The sequence below is a fragment of the Protopterus annectens genome, chromosome 4.part0, assembly GCF_019279795.1.
Source record: "Protopterus annectens isolate FY-2018-M chromosome 4.part0, PAN1.0, whole genome shotgun sequence".
Classification (NCBI taxonomy): Eukaryota; Metazoa; Chordata; order Ceratodontiformes; family Protopteridae; genus Protopterus; species Protopterus annectens.
In genome coordinates this window covers 1308103982-1308122290 of record NC_056733.1, presented here as the reverse complement: position 1 = coordinate 1308122290, position 18309 = coordinate 1308103982, and the positions used below count along the sequence as shown (strand labels likewise).

Below are 18309 nucleotides of genomic sequence, written 5' to 3'. Positions count from 1 at the left end.
CTAAGAAATTCTGGAGCTTTATTAAACAGACTCTTTATCCAGGAAACCCCTCCTCTCCTAACCCATGTCCCAATGCAACACCTGAAGACATAGCTAACAAATTTAACAATCATTTTATAAACTCAATAACTTCCATAACAAATCCCCCCCCAGAAACAACACTAGCACCCCCACAAACTCTATACCTCTTCCAAACCCTCCTAACACCTTCTCTCTAAAAGCAGTATCAACTAACTATGTAAGTCATTACTCTCTAAACTTAAACTTTGTTCCCATCTGTCAACAAGCTACCCTCTTACTTCCTGCAGATTGCCTCTGAACCTCTTGCCTATCCTGTATCCATCTTAATCAACCGATCCATTTCTGAATCCTATGTCCCCACTGTATGGAAGAATTTCTTTACTCTACCCATTCACAAAGGGGGCAACTCCTCAGACATATCCAACTTCAGACCGATTGCCATACTCTCTCCACTCTCAAAAATCCTAGAGAAATGCATTCACAAACAGGTAATGCATTATCTTCACCAGGAAAACCTTCTCACACCCACACAGCATTATTTCCATCCCAAGCATAGTACAACTACTAAACTTGTATCATTCATCAGCATAGTCTCCCTAGCTCGGGATAACAACAAACTTGTCCCATGCCTATTCCTTGATCTTTCTAAAGCCTTTGACACCGTCTCTCACCCACTCCATCTAGATAAACTCACTAACTTACATTTCTCTCCCCCTACTATCTCCTGGCTCTCCAGCTATCTCTCTACCCGCTAGCAATCAGTTAAATGGCTCTTTGCACTATCCTCCCTTCTCACTGTACAAATGTGAGTCCCCCAAGAGTCCATACTTGGACCACTGCTCTAATATTTTCACCAACTGGCTCTACTCCTCTTGTCCCCAGTCATCTCTTGTGCAATATGCTGATGACTCAACTGTTATAACCACTGCTGACAACCCAACTGACCTCCACAGGCATCCATCCACACCACCGAGACTTGGCTTAGTGATAACAAAATAATACTTAATCCAAAAAAAAAAAAAAAAAAAAAAAAAAAAAAAAAAAAAAACTAAGCTCCTACTCTTCCTCCCTAAAAACATCACCACACTCAAAAGTACATTTGCCATCTTACCCTGCAACAACACTATCATCTCAGCTGAATCTAGTACTAAATTGCTAAGTGTTACAATAGATTATCAGTTTGATCTCCATATTACTAACTCGGTAAAAAGAACTCAGAAACTTGGACACCTTTTACGCAGCAAGAAATACTTAACTAACACTGCCTGAATAACTCTCTCCCAGGCTTTATTACTCCCAACACTCCTGTACAGCTGCCACATATTCACAAACCTAAATTCTATCTTTATTTCCAAGCTTGAACTATCTATAATAAGATTACCAGATTTGCAGCTAACCAAACCTACAAGTCACACCACTGCTTAGCACTACAGCAACTAGAATGGCTAGAATTCCCTCAGCTGCTTCAACTATACCAACTACAAATCATCCTCTATCTACCCTCCTTTTGCCCCAGCCTCTCCACTATCATATCCAAATATTCCCCTGCAAGGACACTATGCAGCTCAAATCAAGAATTATTAAACATCTTACTATGCAGCTCAAATCAAGAATTATTAAACATATTCAAACCCAAAACCAAAATATGCTGCCTTCTCTATAACTATAACCCAGCTATATCCTGGAACCAACTCCCCTTGGAAATAAAATCCCTCCAGCATAGCAAAGGTTTCAAATTAGCCACAAAGAAATACCTAAAAACAAAGTGGTCTTGCCACTGTAACCAACCACCTTGAAACCACCATCCTTTCACCTATTTCACCACCTCACTCAATGTATCTACCTCTTCCCTTCCTCTATATCCAACTACTCTTAATTCTTACAGTCTCAAAACAACCTACCTGTCTAGTCTGTCTCCTATACTCTACCTCCCCTACATCTCCTACTAGCCATTCTTACTTTCCTTTCTTGTTTCCAAACTCCTATACAACTAGATCCTACCCACTTTAAATAAGCATCTGCCTAACTATTAACTCATTTTGCTCTAAGCAGCTTAAATTATATTGTAACTAGTCACATTTTCTTCTGCTAATTGTTTAAAACCTTGTTTGTAACAATTCACATACTTGTCTGCCAGTTGTTAATACTCTGTATAATTGAATTGCCTGAAGAGCTTTTTTTCTGTCCAGGTCTGTGCTTGTAAGATCCTATAGCTGATTGTTACTACTATGTTACTAAAACTTAATAAACTGTTTTCTAGTCCTGAGGAGCTTTTCTCCCCGGGTCTCTGCTGAAAATGAGCCAAAAGCTCAGCCAGACTAACCCGGTTAACAAATGTAAAATAAATAAATAAGCAGTGTTCTTTCCCTAATTTTTCCCACTGCTGGAAAGAGCCACTTCATTTGTTGTCTCCGACTTTCACTAATTTAACATATTTCTAATATGTGTAATGAGAGATATAATTTTATTAAAAATCCAAGCCAGTTTGTGGTATCAAGGGCCGATATGTCTCTGCAAGAATTTATGGTATGACTAGGGGAAAAGCTGCACACGTCTCAAATATATGAATGCAACTCACTAGCAAATGAAAGAAGTAAAGATGCAGTGGATGAGCATACAAATTTCCTTTACTCAACAAATGACTGGCTAGTTGAAAATCACAACTGGTGGAAGGAAAGGGCCAGATAGGTTGCAAGATAACAGATTGCTACATCCCTTGACAAAATATGATCTCTGCATTTTACAAGAACTAGAGTTATACCTCTCAAATGTCTTCACGTTTGCAGAACGTCTCTGATTTTGCCTAAACCTCATAAAATCTGGAAAATCACTAAGGTGTCAATAATGCCATTCACTAGAATTTTGCACTTTTTATTTTTCAAAATATGCATGTTGATGAAAACCTGTTATGTTCATTTTTAAGTGAATCAGAGTAATTTGTAAAAATTGTGCACAAGTTTGGGGGCAGTTATTTTTGGCTTTGACCAGAATTTTTGAGAAAAGAAGTTGAGAGATATGACCAGAGTGAATCTATCTCACACAAAGTTCTGAGATGCTGGGAGAAGACCAAAGCCAGTAATGACAATGTATTGCTATGGATACACTCATACAGACCACTCAACCAAGACACAATTGGACACATGACTCGAAGAAAGGAATTTGCCCTAAAGAATAACAGTGCGAGAATAAACAAACAGCAAACACTGTAGGTATAGAGAGGCTCAGATTTTAGAGACACCCAAAATACTTTCAAAGAATTGCTCAGATAAGCTGAAAATCCCAAAGATGTGCTACTGAGCAGTCACATACTTCACAATTGCCACTAACACTGTGTCCATACCTGAGGCTAGAAAGACTCACAAGAATCTCTTTATTAGATTGGAAAGCATTTCCTGGCAGTACATTGTTTGACACCTCGGAGGCTCAAGCCCTCAGTTTAAAGTGTAAGCATAATGCTGGTAGCAGGGGAGGCTTCACCCTAACATCCCTCCTTAGCTACATTTTATGAACTCAAGTTTTTTTTTGACAAACTGTTCTAGGTGTACATCTGTGACTGAAATACAATGACTCACAGGCATCAGTACCTGTAATGTCAGTAAAAGCAATCTGATGACCTTGCACTTAACAAAAGCTACATAGCTAAATGTATTCTTCTGGATTAAAAAACAGCTATTAAATGTAATAAAAGCAAATAATGTAGGCTTTCTCTGTATTATGGTTGCAGAAATGTACACATCAGTCACCATCTCAGATAAAAAATTATTTTGAGAGTGTATACTACCCAAATTAACGTTCAACCTCTTATAAACTACAATCATCAGCCATACAAAAGTACCCATGCATTACATACCTGCAATATCTGAACTGTTAACTGTGCTGTCAACTTCTAATTGCTGTGGTGAGTGGTCCTGGGATGAAGCATACGTGCTGTGATCATCTGGTATACTAGAGCATTCTGTGTTTTCCAATTTGCAGTTTAGCTTGGAGGGAAAAAAATAAACAGTTCAGAATTAGAAAAATATATGTACAACAGAGATGATTATGTTCACTTTCTATTAAAGTCACAATGGTCCACAATTTTCAAGTAGGTGGGGATTTCTGACTGCATTAAAACTTGCCATTTCCAAAGATCTCAGTAAGCCAGCACTTGCCTAGGGGTCAAAAAGTGTGCAATACAGCAGATGCATAAACCAGGCAATCCAATTAACATAATCCAGTTCTAGTTAAATTAAAATCAGTATGCTTTTCTCATATTACAAAATACAGATATAAATCCTAAAAAAGTCAGACTGAAGATGACAAGTAAGCAGTACCCCAATATAAAAAAAAAACTTCAAACTTCCTTTACAATTCATTTTGTCTTGCATACAACATCCTGTACTAACATATATGTTAATAATTCTGCATGTGCATTTAGATTTGTGATGAGAACAGTCTTCTTTCATATTTAACTGATAACTGATACAAAATCCTGCTTCTCAAATCAGAGATTTATAAAAAAAAAAACGGTCTAGAAGAACAGGTTCTTGAAAAACATGAAATTTGTGAAAGAGGGGACGGGACAAGCCAGAGGTTCTACCTCACCTTGAATTGAACTCTTTTACAAATGACAGCCAGGACCATATTAAGTCAGCTGCAGTCAATGCAAGCATTATGAGTCCCAGCTGCAACTTTAATTGCAGGTATGCACAATTGCTACACAGTGGTAGTGGTTGGTTTTTTTTTTTTACTTAAAACATGTGGGACTTCAATCTACTTCGCAAAACTAAACAAACAAAAAAATGCCATCCTACTCTGCATGCCTACAGAGGTTCATAGGTGTGTAATAGGCTAATGGCCCTGGAGCCTTTACAAGCCTAACCCATAGGATTACCCTGGCATTGTGCCTCCCAACCTTAGTTCCTAGTGCATCTGTCGAGCAGAGCCACTGGATTGATCCCCGGGGTGAATTTTCTATTTCCCATCCACTCAAGATTTCTCTTGAAGAGGGTCAGCGAAGTGCTCTGCGTGACATGTAAGGGAAGTCTATTCCATAGCATGGGCAGTCTCTGGGTTATGAACCTGTCCCTCCAGCATGTTCTGTTGATTGTGGTAAGAAGGCTGAGGTCTCTAGAGCATGTGGTGCAGAGGGATTGGGATTTCTTTAGATGTAGCATTTCTAACAGAGCTGGGTCAGACATGGCTTTGAAGTCAAGCAGAGATTGCCTCTAAGCAGGCAATACGAGAAAGAGAATAGTTGGGGGGTTTTGAGTCTGTCCATATAGGCCAAGTGTTTAAGGCCTAGGTGAAACACACAACCACATCTATTCATTTGAATGACGACTGCAGTAAGGCAACCTGACAGATATGCAAAGGAATGTCACACTCTCTTCGCATGAATACATGTGTACACATACAGACCTATGTACATCCAGATAGGTATGCATTTATTAAGTGCATGCATGTGTTTATATCACACACACACACACACACACACCTAAGTAAGCATATCAACTTCAGCATGGCTGTATTTCACAGTGTCATCTCAGTCAATTTTATACGAAAGTGAATGCATAAAGACACAAACACACACACAATAAATATAACTTCAGTGAGGCTGCATTACTTAGTGTGGAATTCTCTCTTCATAATAAGAGCACAGCTCTCTGCCTTACTGCAAAAAACATCTGATAATAGAGAGAGAAAGAGAATACCCTAAATACATTTTGAGAAGTTGATGCTTTCAGGAAGCACTGTTTCAGTAAAGCAAGTCTAATCTTATGTTGAACTGTATAATTACATAACCAGAGTTGACATCTGTATGAAGGTCCGAAAAGTATAATGAGAACTTATACAGATATTTTAAATATTCAAAATACTTACTTTTTTCTTATTCTTGCATTTAGGTTCTTTGTACGACTTTCTTCCTGTAATAAAAATATGTATAGATATATTTCATGTTAGTATAGAAATGCTAGCATTCATGTTAACACACACACACACACACACACACACACACACACACACACACACACACACACACACACACACACAAACACCACAAAAATCACAAATCATGCTAAACTGAGCAAGAAGACATAATTTGGGAAGGGGGAGGTTCAAACTCATTCTTTACTAAGCGTGCCACGTCATTTTAATTGTTCAAACAGCTCCCAGTGAGAAATGCATTTTAAAACTTAAAACTGCGACCCACACACTTGCAAAGCATAACAAAGACAAAAAATATATATATATATATATATATATATATATATATATATATATATATATACAGCTAGCATGCATAAAAACAGACTTCAAGGCTAGGAGTGTTTGAAATACAAAATGTTTTAAACTTGTTTTCTTACCCTTCCTCTTGGGTTTCTCCTCAGAAGGCAACATCCTGTAAACCCGAACTGCACTAGAGCCTTTATTAACACTTTTACTTTTCATCTCTTCTATGTCAGGAAGAGAATTCATGGCACAGCGAAAATTTGCTTTCCAAGTTTTTGGATCTGGTTGAGTCTCTCCAGGTTTGTACCGCCCTATAAGGAAACATGGGCATGGTCAGCAATGATCCATTACAACCAATAGTCTCATTGTAGATCTTATGAGAATTTTTCTTGAAATAAACACTGTTGCAACCCTACTATCAACGCACCACAGGGAACCACGTGACATTTGCATAGTTAAAATCATGGCTACGGGCTGCGAAAGTCACACTCCTCCCCAAACTAAACTGGCTACAACAGAATACACACTCGAAAACTTGCCAGTATGGATTGCCCATCAATGGCTACAGCAGAATACACACTCTAAAACTTACCAGTATGGATCGCCCATCTCTGGAAAATGCAAGCATCCTTTTGTAAATCCCAACCATGTCTTGCAGCATGCTTCCAAGGAATTTGGAAAATATTTTGTTCCTATTTAAAATGGGGAAAAATAATAGAATTAATGCAGTACTAACGTAACTACACACTTAAAATTTCACAATGATTTTCGATAAAGACAACATTTACTTCTAGCATGCTTTTTGTAAATTAAATCTGGAACGAACAGAAAAATAGCACGGTTGCAACAAGACGGTGATGCAGCAATTAGAATTGGTGCAGCACAGCTCTAGTGTGCTGCCTAATGACTTTTGGTTCTGTGATTCAGCTCCCTATTAGAGTGCTTCCTCATGTCCTACCTGTATAAATGTGAAACAGAGTATAAAGGATTAGTCCAGATAAAATCACTTTAGCTAGTAGATCTAGGAGACTCTACTGCTCTCTCTCTCATACCCTCCTTGTGGAGGAATAAAGACACCTTACTGTAGCTTTTGGTAGTTTATTCAGTTAAGCAGAGATGGTCCATCCACTAATCCTTAACACTCTGTTTCTTGTTAGTCCTGTCACCTGTGTAAATGTGGGTTTTCCCAGGTTCTGTGGTTTCCTTCCACACCCCAAAAACATGTCATTAGGTGAAAATACTCTTCTTTAAGTTAGCCATTGCTCTTTGTGTGTGTGTGTGTGTGTGTATTTGTGCACATGTGCTTGTGGTGCATGACTGCACAGGTGTATCCTGGGATAGCTTGAAATATCATCCAGGACTGGTTCTCTGCTTTAGGCCAGCTGCTTGACAGGATAGGCTTTGAATTCACTGCAAGTAGTAGCACTGTTATTAGGGTTTGGAGAAAGTATGAATGAAAGCTACTACTGTGATACAGAAATGCTAATAATACTTATTAAGCACAGTTTTCCAAGTAGCATTCAGTTTTGATAACATAACATGGAAAGTTTACCTTGTTCACCCAGACAAGGCCTGGTATGTTATTGGACTCAATCTGCATTTCCAGCCATGGTCTCATGCGCATTCTTGAAATAGGCATCTACATTGTGGAAAGAAAAATATATATAAATGACAAAAGACGGTGTAAATGTGGATAGTCACAAAAAGTACAGGTCTTCCTCTCCATCTACTTGATCACTATGTTTAGAAGGGCCATGGAGCACAGGCTTCTTAGGGAGTAAGCTGTATCACTCTTGTTTTAAATTTCAGAAAAAAAAAACTCAAAAAAGAAGACCAAAACACATCTGGAATACAGACAAATACTATATTTAAAACCGAGATCATATTTATTTATAAATTGAAGTCTCCTACTTTACCTAAAAGTACAATGCTGTATGTTTTTAGAATTTTTCTCAGTCTCACCAAAATATTCCACTGCAGTAAGTAAAGCACAGAATCAGTTTACATGATTACACCCAACTGCCATCTAAACATTACTACTATAATGTGCTAAACGAGTTTTTCCACTACAGAAAGCATTAACTAGATTGTACTCCATTGTCACAGGAGGTGTGGGAGGCAACAATTGCAGACAATGCAGTTACAATACTGCATGCACACAACTATCTACTTGGAGCTTACAGTCAGCCTTTTAACAGATAAATAAGGTTTGCACTGTCGCGTTCTGGTACTGCAAGTACAGTACACAATCGTAGCTTGTGCACACGCAGCAAAGAGCACAACATTCCCACGACGCCCCTTTTTTCTCCTCCCACTTCCAATAACACATGCAATGATACACATTCACAGCAATCCAAATTTAGAGCCATACACAGCTCTACTTTTACTTATGCATTACTTGGATGCATTTTATGGGTTTTACATTAAACTAGGCGAGACAATAAGGCAGCAGCTTTGTACCCTCGGTCCCTCTCTCCTTCTTCATGCCCCCCAGCTCCCGCCTTTTTACACCCGGATCGCATATGCACTGCACAGCACAGCTCGGTTATTAAAGTTGCATAGGGACTGTGTTTGGGGTCTACGCTTAAGAAAGATTCCGCCCCTTAAACTGTTTTGTGCTTCAATTTGTTTTGATCAGTCTACCTATCGGTACAAGGCAGTTTAAAAGTTAGCCAGAACAACTGCAACAATACCTTGTTCTACAATCACCGAGTTTTGTGACGGGGGAGCACAGTCCTCGATTAAAGTTTACATTCAGTGCACTCAGTAGTCACACACACCGCAACAAAGAATGATAATTTGAAAGCACTCGTAACTGCAAACTGGAAGCGTAACCTCGACAATTGTGCAGCCTTAGCAGGTATCACACTGCTAGAACATTTGTTTGAAAAGACTTCCGGATCTGATATGTATGCAAACTTGCCTTACTACATCCTACTGCACAAAAGTCCAGGTTACTGTCCTTCACTAAATAAAGAACATACTGGGTCATTTTTTTAAAGGATGCTTGTCTTACTTAAGAACTCAAAATGAAAAGCTCTAAGTTATTTCACCACCCCATGACTTTTGTTAACATTCATGCTTTTTTAACTAATAAAAGGCAGCCCCGTCACTTGTCAGAAATAACACTTCATGCACTACAATAAGGGTTCCTCCTTTTCAGACCAGCGGTTATCAAGTCTGCTCAGACGTTATTCTAAACACCATGATCACAAGCAGTTACATTGTTACATTCGGCTTTTGGTTACTGCAACGCAGAGGAACAGCTACCATGCAACAATACTTGAAATAACACAACAGGCTGCCCAGAACGTCCTCCCAGGCTACGCATCTTTAAGATAAACTCGTACTCCACCATGCATTAATTGTCCGTCTGCACTGATGCTTCTAGCCAACAACTTCTTGAAAAATAATGATCACGACATTCAATAAAAATCCGTATCCGGCACTAAGGAGAATGTGTCATTTCTGAAGTTAGAAAATACAGCTAAAACAATAGCCCAACTTTGCATATCACTTTAGTGCAGCCCTTGTACCTTCTGTCTCGGAAATGTGAAAACTGCTGAAGTCCAAGTAGTGTAAACAACCAGCCGGAGAGTGTGAGCTTAGATCTCTGTTAAGTCCAGTGCACTTCTGACACCAGCAGCTGTCAGGTAGTCTTAAAATTATAAGGAGCTGAGGGGATTCCCAGTGAGCTCAGCCCATGCCACCCAATGGGAAGCACATACATTAGTAGCTATGGGCTTTACTCAAGCAGGCATCGCATTGGTGGATGTAGCAGCATGATTTCTGAGAAATCATACCATTGTAGAGCTAGAGAGAAATGCTAGAAGCGGAAGTGCACGTCCTTTGTGAGCGCGTGCATAAACAACTAACTGATAAGCTTCCAACTAGGACTTAGCATTACACTGCATATTTGTGCAGGAGACTGTCTGCGTTTCAAAACAAAGTTTATTGTATAACATTAAGTTATTAAATTAATAAATAGAAGCATATCAGGGTAATGTCAATTCTGTTTTCGACCAGTAAAAAGTGCTAAGTTAACTGCCACTTAGGAAAGGACGTAAAATAAAATACTTTCTGCAGGTATTGTGTAAAAAAACGCACTTGTAAGACTCGAGTTAAGTGTCGAGTTGATATGAAAACTAATGTTAAAGAGTTTCCTGCAAATAATTGCTGAAATGGACTCTGGAAGGTCTTCACGAACTGACTGGATTGCAATGAACTTGCATATGTGAGAAAATGCTTACAGGATTTGTCTTTTTGTTTTCCTCTTGTCTTCCAAACTGCACACAAAACATACCTGCCTTATGTTTGTAAATAAGCATTTAATTTATAAACGAAAATCTGCCTCCAATGACTGTTTATGCGACTGCAATGTTAGACACAATGTTATATTAATAATTATCACTGCCATACGAAATACAGTTCTTCCATGAACTGTGACTTCCAACACTACCTGCAAGCCAAGTTACTGTGCCAGAGCTATTTTTGCCCCAATGTGATGGAATACCGAGAAAGCCTGACGGATAAACTGAATTTTTTCTTTCATCATTGACTTCTAAACATGTGTTTTGTGAAGAACATAAAAATCCTGTGCTTGTATGGGGACTTGCTGTGGCCACAGAAAGGGATAACTGGTGTTTATTAGAGCGTTTTCAAGACAGTGAAAAGGATTCATTGTTTCACTGATTGCGTGCTGTGTTTACAGCCGTGCGTTCTACGTGTACTTGTCAAAGCAGTGTATATTGCAACCACTGTGTTACAATAAAAATGGAAAAGTTCATGAATCTTGTCTTGTGCCAAACTCTTACAAGACTCTTCAAGCTAATCTTGCAGCTTTGCTTGACAAAAGTACATCTGTCATCTGCAGACCAACAAGTGATCAGCCTACAGAATAGAAATGCCGGTGTTCCCTTTAACAGCAAGTAATAGCAATAGCTAACTAACCTGCTACTTCAGAGACCACAAATCCAGTTCAACACTGAAGAAGCTTGGGTTGGAAGATGACAAAGGGGATACCGGGTAAATTTCTAGAGATTTTCAGCTAAGGAGAACGAACACCAAGGTGAACATGCCAGGATGCTGCCCTGGCTCTTGGCTACAGAAACAAGTGAAAGCATAGATAGAGTGTTGATGCATACATTTATCAAAAACTGAAAATAGAGATGCTGGCTAAAGCCGATGCTTCATTGAGATTTCATAACTGGTAATTCAGAATGGACATACCAGTAAGACCAGCAGTGGTTGATTTAATATGCATTCTGAAATTGTGGTAAGAGCCGCAAGTAAGTGATATAGGAACAGTTTCAGAAATCTTAACTGGAGATGATATTAAGAGAGGACAGTGGCCAGTCATACAAGAAAATGTATTTTTAAAAGTTGCCATAAGTCTTGACTATTTTTTTTTGTAGAATGTTTGTTGTTAGCTGAAATGTCAGTTTTAAGTCAGACTTGCATGACTTCACCTAGACATCTGCAAACAAACAGCGATACCATCTGAACTGATGTTTTAAGTGTTCTGTGAAATGTCAGCAAATTACTACACAATTAATACTAGCAATGCTATGCATTTAAAAGTTTATAACTGTAGCCCACCAACTGCTAAACAAATTGTATGTGATAATATGCCTATGGAATATGATGCACTATCTGCCAATCTGAAGAGTGTACTTTTTGTCATTGTCCCACTACTAAATATATCACCATTGTAGTAGAGGGAAATGATTACCAGGATTGCTAAACTCAGGGAGCATTATTACACTGTCACACACAATGTGGTTGTAAGAATATTATTTATAATAATGGTGAACCCAATAAAAAAGTTGAAAACCCTAATACCCACTGGGTTCAAAAAACATTCTGCTGAAAAAGTGGAATGTAAGGGACCTCATAAAAAGAAGGTTCCATCATACATGCCAGCAGATGATTACTGACTGGAAAGGATTGGGGTATGGTAAGAAAATGAAATTCTACCACTTGTGTTAGGGTAGGCCTTTGGAACTTTTTGCAGTCCTTCAATGGATGACCTGAGCTATTTTACAGGGTATGACTTCTCAACAGCTCATTTAGATATCAGGGACACAGAAGGTTAGGGCAAGGATCTTAAACACACATCTTTACACAACCACTCGCCCACACAGATCCTAAAACTCACATGTGAAGTGATACTTTCAAGGTGTGTCAGTCAGCAGTAAGACCACAGAATTCTGAACTTGCTGCAGTCAGGTTAATTCACTGCCTGAAAGCTTCAGGTTGATAGGATTACAGCAGTCAAGGTGGGTCAATGCCAGAGAAATTACCATAATCCTCAAATCTAAACCTTGTAAACAAAACCTGATTTAAACTGTAGTTTTTACATGGAAATAAGATATACCAGTAAAAGCTGACAATTGGTCTCACTGTCTTTAAGAGCAATGTCTGGAGCTTAATAAATGTAGAGAGCAGAGAAATGTTTGGCAATTTAATGATAGCAAGAACCAGCACTGTCTCAGAGTTCGATGGATTGAACTTCAGCAAATAGTGTAAATCACTCAAGGATGGAATCCAGTCTTCTGAGCATGACAAACTGGGTATACAGTCAGGAGAAAAAAAAGACGTTCTCTGGGATTCAATAATGTCTGCACTAAGTGTACATCATTCTGAGTGAATAGACAACATCGACATAACTTATAGATTCTTCCTCCAAATTTTAGTTTTCCTACTGATACTCTTGCAGCTTTAAATATTGACAGGGATTCATAAACGTTACCACAAAGTCTAGATTACATGCACACTTAGTGTAGTCTTTCTGAGTGACTAAAAGGGCACAACAAATTCATAAGAATGTTCTCGAATACATACATATCGTGTACACTTAGTATAACCTTAGTGTAGGTTTTATTGAATCTGGCCTGTTAAATCTGAATATCATAAGTGTAACATGGATAAAAAATGCCTGCCCCTCCTTACAGAGAATTCCCCTACTAGCAATATGTACACCAAGAATAACAGAAGAGGTAGGATTGAACCATGGCATATTCCAAAATCCTGAATAGTCTGACATGGTCACCACACACTAACTACTTCCTGAAAAATGTGACACAAAGCATTCAAGGATTATACCATAGAACCTACAGAACACCCACAGATACTCAAGATCTCATGATCCACAGTGTCAAAAGCCAACAAGAGACCAAGGAGGACCACAACTGAATACTTATTTTAATTCCTCGCCACCTGGAGGTCATTGACCTACTCATGAGGTTAAGCTACAGATCAAATAACTGTAATGTTTTAGGTTCATAGGTTGGTACTAGGCTATCGGCCCTAGGGCCTATACAGGCCTAGCCATAACAATTCCCTGGCTATTTCTTCCCAAACTATTTACTTCCCCGGACCCCTGTCTAGCAGGGTGGCTGACGTGATCCCCAGGGTGAATTTCCTTTCTCCCATCCAATCGTCAAGGTTCCTTTGGAAGAGGGCCAAAGAGGCACTCTGCTTGATATGTATGGGCAGTCTATTCCAGAGTCTGGGGAGTCTTTGGGTCAAGAACCTATCCCTCCAGCATGTTTTGTTTATTGTGATGATAAGGTTTAGATCCCTGGAGCGTGCGGCTCTGAGGGATTGGGATTTCTTTAAGAGTAGCATGTCCAACAGCTCTGGGTTTGACATGGCCTTGTATGTTAAGCAGAGATTGCATCTGAGTAGACCATATGCGACAGAGTATAGCTGGAGTTTTTTTAAGGCGGTCAGTGTAGGGCATCTGCATTAGGCCTGTGATTCTTTTAGTGAGGTATTTCTGCAGTCTTTCCAGTTGTTGCAGATGTCTTGAGAGGTACATACTAAATGGGGCGTTGTATTCTATAATGAGTCTAATGAGAGATGAGTACAGTGCGACAATGACCTCCTTTTTTCTGGATGAAAAGCTCTTAGTGATGAGGTCTGCCACATAGAAGGATTTCCTGACTGTTGTGGCGATGTGTTTATCCAAGGTAAGACCACTGTCCACCTGTATCCCTAAGTCTCTTATCACACTTTCGGTGTTTAGTGTACTGCCACCTATGTGGTAATGCACGGGTACATGTTTTTTCCCAAAGGGGATAACTATACATTTCTTGGCATTGAGCTTGAGCCAATGGTTCTGGCACCAATCATCTGTTTCTGTAAGGCCCTTTTGTAGAGTGTTCACATCATTTGGGGATTCAATAATGGCTCCCAGTTTGCAGTCATCTGCGAACTTTGTTAGCCAGAGTCCCTTAGTGTTGGCCTGTACTTCAGAGAAGTAGATGCCAAAGGGTTGCGCAAATATTAGGACATGCAGAAGGTGGGATATATAGGATGGAGGGGGAACATCCATGTTGGATCCATTACTATACTGACATCTCCTATCACCATCACCTTTGCTTCCTCTTTTCTTTTTCCTCACCTCTTCCAATTTCTCAAGCAAGCCTGAAGCACCTTGGCCTTATCCTTGTTTGGCCCATAAGATGCCCCCAATATGACTTCTTTCCCTTCCAACACCCACCACCATTCATTATTATCTCCTGCACATCTGTCACTCTACCACTTTACCCCTTACCAATATCCTCTTCCTCCTCCTCACCCTGCCATTAACATAAATAACCCACCAACTACTGAAATCCCTTCAACTCCAGCTTCTTTCCACTTGTCCTCTAACTTCAACTCCTCCACCATTACCACGTCTATGATTTCCCATACTAGCTTAACCAACATCCTTTCCCTCTGTACGGGGTTGTTAATACCCTTACATTCTAAGTTCCTACCTAAACCTCCTTCTATCTCCTCTATTGTATCTCCTGTATTTCTTGTCTAGTTAGGCTCAGTAGGTTCTTGGTTCATGCTAGAAGCCCCCCATCCCCCTTCACTATTCTCAGCATAGGCTGTTGCCAGCCATCATTGGCTATAACTCCCACAACAGTTGGTCCTTAAGACGCTAACCTGTTTTCCCTCCGTGCTTCTGCCACCCTTCCTTCTCCACCTTGAATCATCCCATCCCTCCTGTTCCCCCTATTTTTTAGTAACTGTGCACAGTTAGTGATATGGACGTCTTACCTCCTCTAGATCATTCTCTCAACTCACTCCCTTATCCTTACCTGTTGGGTCCAAATGACAAGCCTCACCTTCTAGGAAGTTCTCCTCCACTGCCATACATTCAACTGAGAGGCTCTAGCACCCTTAAATATATATCTTCATGAAAACATCATAACATCTTTATCATTCATCAAAATAATTCAGTATAAAACCTAAATGGTCTCCTACTTAATCTAGACATGATACAACATAAATCAGAAACTAATAATAACATCAAGCAAGATGTTCCCCTTCCATTCTATATATCCCAGTCCGTGTCCTAACATTTGTCCTACCCTTAGGCATTCCATATATAAACCATATAGCTTTTAACAGAAAGAGCAATTAACATTTGTATAACCTGAACACATCAACTTTTTATCCCTAGCCATAGTATTATAAAACATTACAACACTTCGCCATATTTCAGTACATTTCCTTAATATCAAATTACCCTTCTACACTCCTCCTCTCACCCCAAAACCAGATATAACACTTGTGTCAACACATTTCCTTCAGTGCATATATTTAGTCACCGTAGTGTACCCATGATATGAGTGTGAACAAAGTAGCTTGCAACAAAGGAATATTTAACATTTAAAGCTACAGTACCCTATTTTATGAGTATCACTGCACAGGATCCATACAGATCCCCAAAGACAAAATCACCGAAACTAATTTCGGTTTGGCATACTTGCACGAAAGTGCTTTTCACTGAAGAAGCACTTTCGCGTAAGTATGCCTGTTTGCGAGACCGCACTATGGTGTGGATAAGGGAACATTCCCTTTTCCTCACTGTACTGTGGTCTCGGAGTGAGAATATTGAAGTAGGGGGGTGTGGGGGATGCAGGGGGTGAAGTCCCCCTGCATAAACGTAGATTTCTTGTTTTTTTTTTAACATATATTAACGAAAGCGCTTTTTCAGTGAAAGTGCTTTCGGTAATATATGTTCGGTGATTATGGATCTGGGACTTTGCACATTCGTGCATAAGTCCTAGATCCCACTGCAAATAGTATAACTACATCTTATGTACAGTGATACTGTGTATACACAATGTAACTATATCTTACTGCACTTTACAACTCTTCAGTATAGCTCCTTTGAATCTAATTAGCCTTTCAAACAACCCCCCTCTCCTCCCAACAACATACAAAACAGATGTCAAAACATTGTACTTAGCATACACATCTGTTTAGTGTTAGCTGCAATGCAAAATACATCCATTTATTCACAGGTGAGTACAGAGGTATATTTAGCATGAGATTCCCTCTATCATTCTGCCTTCTTCAGAGGTGCCATTCCCCAACACCAATTTTTATTTAAGACCACTGTCTAAAAAACACCTCAGAAAGTACCACTAAAGTAGTTAAATAACTCTTCTTTACTTATCTCATCAGACTCACCAATTAATGGAACCGTGGGTAGTAAGGCAGACTCCAGATGGTGCTGTATAGGGGAAGAGTTGCATAGACCAACCACTTTGAGTATCTACTGTGGTGCACAGTATCCTCAAGATAGGCGAACATGGTTTACATACTGCGTGCTGTGGCAGGACTAGCCACTTGATGGTTTAAAAATATGGCTCTGGGTGTTCTGGTCATGTTGATTAATGTCACTTGGGTATTTGCCGATGATAAGTGGGTTGAGGATCTGGCCTACTCCAACCTATGCCAGGAATCCATACTAATGGTGGGAGGGGTGTATGTGCCTTTCTTTGCCAGTGTGTGCCCACAGCAGCCCTGGGTCAATAAGCTACTGGACAACTGGTTTGCAGTTGCCCACTTGGGTTACCTGGAATAGATCTGTTGAGCAAAACTGGATATAAAAACAATTGACCTGCAGACATGAACTAAGAATTGCCACATTCTATGTAGGTTCAATGTTGGAGGCTGGAAGTAGATGACATGATGTTTAGGTGGAAGCTGGACATCCTGTGTATCCAGGAGACACAGTGGAAGGGCAGTGCACCAAAGCTCTTTGGCCTGGGATCCAGAGTCTACAACTCAGGAGGAGGACAAGTTAGAAATGGTTTGGGAATTGTGGTGAGGGAGAACCTTCAGAAGACAGTGAAGTATGTCATCAGAATTAGCAACAGACTCATGGCAATCAGACTGCAGTATAATGACAGAGCAGTACTCATAATCTCAGCATATGCCCCACAGCAGGGTTGTAATAGTGAGGAAAAAAGTACATTCAGACAGCAGTTGTAGGACCCACTAGATAAAGCAGGGCAACAGGAATTGGTGTTGATGATGGGTGACCTGAATGCACATATTAGGACAAACAGAACAGGATATGAGAACAGTCTGGGTCTATCTTTGAAGGATGAGTGATCACATATTCTTGAGATGGTTGGTATATTACAAGTTTTAGCAGGCACGGGGTTCATTTACAGCTGTTATTAGTCAATGAGCTTTGTCATTATTCTGCTGATCAAGTGCCCATCTCCTCTGCATCTTTAACATTTGGTGCAGCCTCTGTATCATCCAGTTCTGTATACTTTTCCAAACACTGAGCTTCCAGAAAAGTTCACTGATGCAATTGTTCCTCTTCAGCAATACATGCAGATGAACCTTCTTGTTTCATACATCACTAAGCTGAAGTGCCTTTAATAAACTCATAGAAGATGCAGACTGACATTTCTGTGGACTTTGGCAGTAATATCTGTTCCTGCCACATAATCTTCAGAGTTTCATGGTAAATTATGAGAACTGCTGTCCCTTCTCTTTCTAAATCTCACTCTGGAGGCATTAACTGTTCCCTCTTGCTGTGAAGCTGAGGTAAGAAATCGTCTAGTACTTAAATATTACCGCTAGTTATATAAATCCCCTTCTAGTGTGCTGTTTGTCTCACCAGTCACTCAAAGAAGTGATAACTATGGCACTTTATAAGCATATGCTTGAATGTGCCCTCTTTTACCATCATCTTCTCTACCTAGTGGGAATAATCAGGTTGACAATCAAAATATGGAGCCCTTGCTTATGTTTGGCTTGTCAAGTCTC

The 18309-nt window shown here is 39.6% G+C and overlaps 1 protein-coding gene across 2 annotated transcripts in view; it reads right to left on the bottom strand.

Annotated features, from left to right (window-relative positions):
• The window catches only part of IRF1 (interferon regulatory factor 1), a 28697-nt gene extending 18695 nt beyond the window's left edge, over positions 1-10002 (bottom strand). The window contains exons 1-6 of one of the 2 annotated variants that reach the window (XM_044069187.1): positions 9771-10002; positions 7787-7873; positions 6827-6926; positions 6369-6545; positions 5884-5927; positions 3872-4001 (exon numbers count right to left, since the gene is read on the bottom strand). In XM_044069187.1, coding sequence (XP_043925122.1) covers positions 3872-4001; positions 5884-5927; positions 6369-6545; positions 6827-6926; positions 7787-7873 — 538 coding nt within the window. In that variant the 5' untranslated portion in view covers positions 9771-10002. The remainder of the gene's footprint in view (positions 1-3871; positions 4002-5883; positions 5928-6368; positions 6546-6826; positions 6927-7786; positions 7874-9770) is intronic. The other variant, XM_044069188.1, reaches the window with a different exon arrangement.
• Positions 10003-18309: the final 8307 nt, after the last annotated feature.